At 44.7% G+C, this 2,973-nt stretch overlaps 1 protein-coding gene across 1 annotated transcript; it reads left to right on the top strand.

Annotated features, from left to right (window-relative positions):
• The first annotated feature begins 1,007 nt into the window (after positions 1 to 1,007).
• LOC132581854 (olfactory receptor 1F1-like) lies at positions 1,008 to 1,979 on the top strand. The gene has a single exon (XM_060253273.1). It carries the CDS (start codon positions 1,008 to 1,010, stop codon positions 1,977 to 1,979), a length of 972 nt encoding a protein of 323 aa, XP_060109256.1.
• Positions 1,980 to 2,973: the final 994 nt, after the last annotated feature.

Below are 2,973 nucleotides of genomic sequence, written 5' to 3' on the forward strand. Positions count from 1 at the left end.
CATTACAACAATCAGCAAGGAGAAAAAAAATATAAAAATGATTAGATCTACTGGGATGTTTAGATATAATTGGAGTGATGTACATTTACCCAATATTCTGGTAATACTGGCAATGTAAAAGTATATGCTTGATTGTCTTTATAGATCCAGACTGACAAGAACAGAGATGTTGCACATACAGAGTACATGTATATCTCCCCTCAAGAAGGGGTGGGAAGAGAACATTAAATCTGGCCAGAGTAAAAGTTTTGTGGTATTTGGGGAATTCCAGCAAAGAAAAGATAACTCAAGGAAATAAAAAAATTGATTACTATTCCCCACTGCCAGAACAGAGGTGGCTCACGATCTGTCCACTTGAAGAGAAATATCGGTTTAAGTGTTGCTTTAGCTCCTTGGTAGCCAAGGTTTGAAAGAGTTGTACTGGAAAGACCCAGAAGCGACAATTTATGTTCTATTGTTGTTACCCACCTTGAACGGAAAGTATCTAAGAGAATTAAAGAGATTAATCCAGAAGGAGAAAGAGTTATCTTAAGCCAAAAGTATATAGCATAAAACCAGACCCATGTTTCCAAAGTCACTTGTCCTGCCCCTACCCTAGGTGAGGCGTTGGAAACACACCAAGGGATTCCAAATAAAGTTCTTAAAATTTTTGACTGGATTGTCTCTATTATTATACAAGGAGAAATCCAGACCGATTCCCCACTAACCTCTCACACTCCTCTTCTCTATGGGGCTTCCGTCAGATTTCACACTATCTGCCCTGGGGCTGCAACTGGCTTCGCCTTATTCGTGCGGCAAACAGAAACCGGTTTTTAGAGGATCTTGTTTGCTGTGCGAAAGAGGCGGAGTGAATTGCAGCCCTGGGACAGACAGCGTAAAATCCAACAGAGGCCCCATGGAGAAGAGGAGAGTGAGAGTGGCATAAGGCTAGTGGGGAATCGGTCATAGGAATGAGGTGTGGACAAGCATGCAATCTCATTTCCTTCCTTTTCATTTTCAGCTTGGCCATGGAAAAGGAACAGAGGAACCAAACCAATTTTGCTGGATTCATCCTCCTGGGTCTCTCTGCCTCGCCCGAGTTCCAGAGTCTTCTCATCCCCATCTTCCTCTCCATATACTTGGTTGGCCTGCTGGGGAACCTCTTGATCATCCTGGTGATCTGCTCCAATGATACCCTCTTCCATAGCCCCATGTACTTCTTCCTCAGCCACCTCTCCTTAGCTGACATTGGATTCAGCTCCAACGCCATGCCCAAGATGTTGCAGATCCTGGTGTCCAAGACCAACACCATATCCTACAATGGCTGCTTGACCCAGCTGTATTTCTTTGTGGTCTTTTGCACCACAGATAACTTCCTCCTGGCTTCCATGGCCTGTGATCGCTACGTGGCTATCTGCCGCCCACTACATTATAGTAGAGTGATGAGCTACAAGCGCTGTCTGATCTTGGCTGCCGGATCTTGGCTCCTGTCCAATGCCCAGGGCTTGCTGTATGTATTCTCGATATCTGGTTTTTCCTTCTGTGCTTCCCGGGAGATCTCCCATTTCTTCTGCGATGTTCACCCTTTAATCAAACTCTCCTGCTCAGACACCTCCTCTGTTGAAATGATGCTTATGTTTGAAGGCACGGCGACTATGCTCGGGCCCCTCTTGCTTATCCTCATCTCCTACATCTTCATTGTCTCCAAAGTGTTGAAGGTCCCATCTGCTTCTGGGAAGTACAAGGCCTTCTCCACCTGTGGCTCCCACCTCACCACGGTAGCCTTGTTCTACGGCACTCTGATAGGAACCTACATCCGCCCATCATCCACATATTCCGGCACTAAGTTGAGCATGGCATCCATTTTCTACACTGCCGTCACTCCTATGCTCAACCCCTTTATCTATAGCCTGAGGAACAGTGAGATGCATGGGGCGATGAGGAGGTTGCTGAGGATTTGGTTTCGGAAGGAGAGAGGCGTGGGGGAGATGAGATCCTAGAACTGTTCCAGTCCAGAAGGCTAATAAGGACAGCTGTCAGTGGTGAGAGACTCGTTTTTCTCAGAGTGCCGAAACTCCGCATTTCTTTTAGCACACTCATATACCACATACGTACATAAAATCATACCCTTTGGCTCTGGATTAATTCAAACCATATCGCTACCACCATTGCAATAACTGGACATATAACCATTGCCAAGACCACTGATTACATGTAGTTTTCCATTAGTCTATTTCATATATTCATCAAGATTTTGGAAAGGACAATGAGGTGCATTCCTCTGTTATTTCAATGTGATCATATGTGCATACTGAGGAATTTAATCTTTGTTGGTGATGTAGAAAGGTATGTTACAGTCTAGGGGTGGCCAAACTTGCTTAATGTAAGAGCTGCATAGAATAAAGATCAGATGTTCGAGAGCCACAAGACATGAATGTCAGATGTTTGAGAATAGGAAGGAAGGAAGGAAGGAAGGAAGGAAGGAAGGAAGGAAGGAAGGAAGGAAGGAAGGAAGGAAGGAAGGAAGGAAGGAAGGAAGGAAGGAAGGAAAAGCAAATAGATGTGGGAGATGGAGGTGGAAAAAAGCAACTTTAAATGCATTCTCCAAGCTACTGCCCATCTTGGCTTGGAGAAGTGATTTAAAGAGACAAATGCCTTCTCCAAGGCAGCTGATGGGGTGGTGAGGGCTTTGAGAGCCACACAATATTTGAGAAAGAGTCACATGTGGCTCCTTAGACATAGTTTGGCCACCCCTAGTATAACCCAATCTTGTCAAAGCTCAGAAGCTAAGAGGGGTCAGTTCTTGGCTGGGAGACCAGCAAGAAAGGTTTCTTGAGGAAGGCAGTGGAAAACCACGTCTGGCCCTCACTTGCCTTGAAATTACTTGTGACTTGACGTCACATACATTTGTATAATCTTTGTGAATGTACAAGCACATTCAGTCTGTGTGCGAGAGTGAACTCAGTTAATTTAACCTATATAACACATTAGCAT

The sequence above is a fragment of the Heteronotia binoei genome, chromosome 13, assembly GCF_032191835.1.
Source record: "Heteronotia binoei isolate CCM8104 ecotype False Entrance Well chromosome 13, APGP_CSIRO_Hbin_v1, whole genome shotgun sequence".
NCBI classification, from domain to species: Eukaryota; Metazoa; Chordata; class Lepidosauria; order Squamata; family Gekkonidae; genus Heteronotia; species Heteronotia binoei.

What these genes read in the sequence shown, in the direction of transcription:
- LOC132581854 (XM_060253273.1), top strand. Translation starts at nt 1,008, where the DNA reads ATGGAAAAGGAACAGAGGAACCAAACCAATTTTGCTGGATTCATCCTC.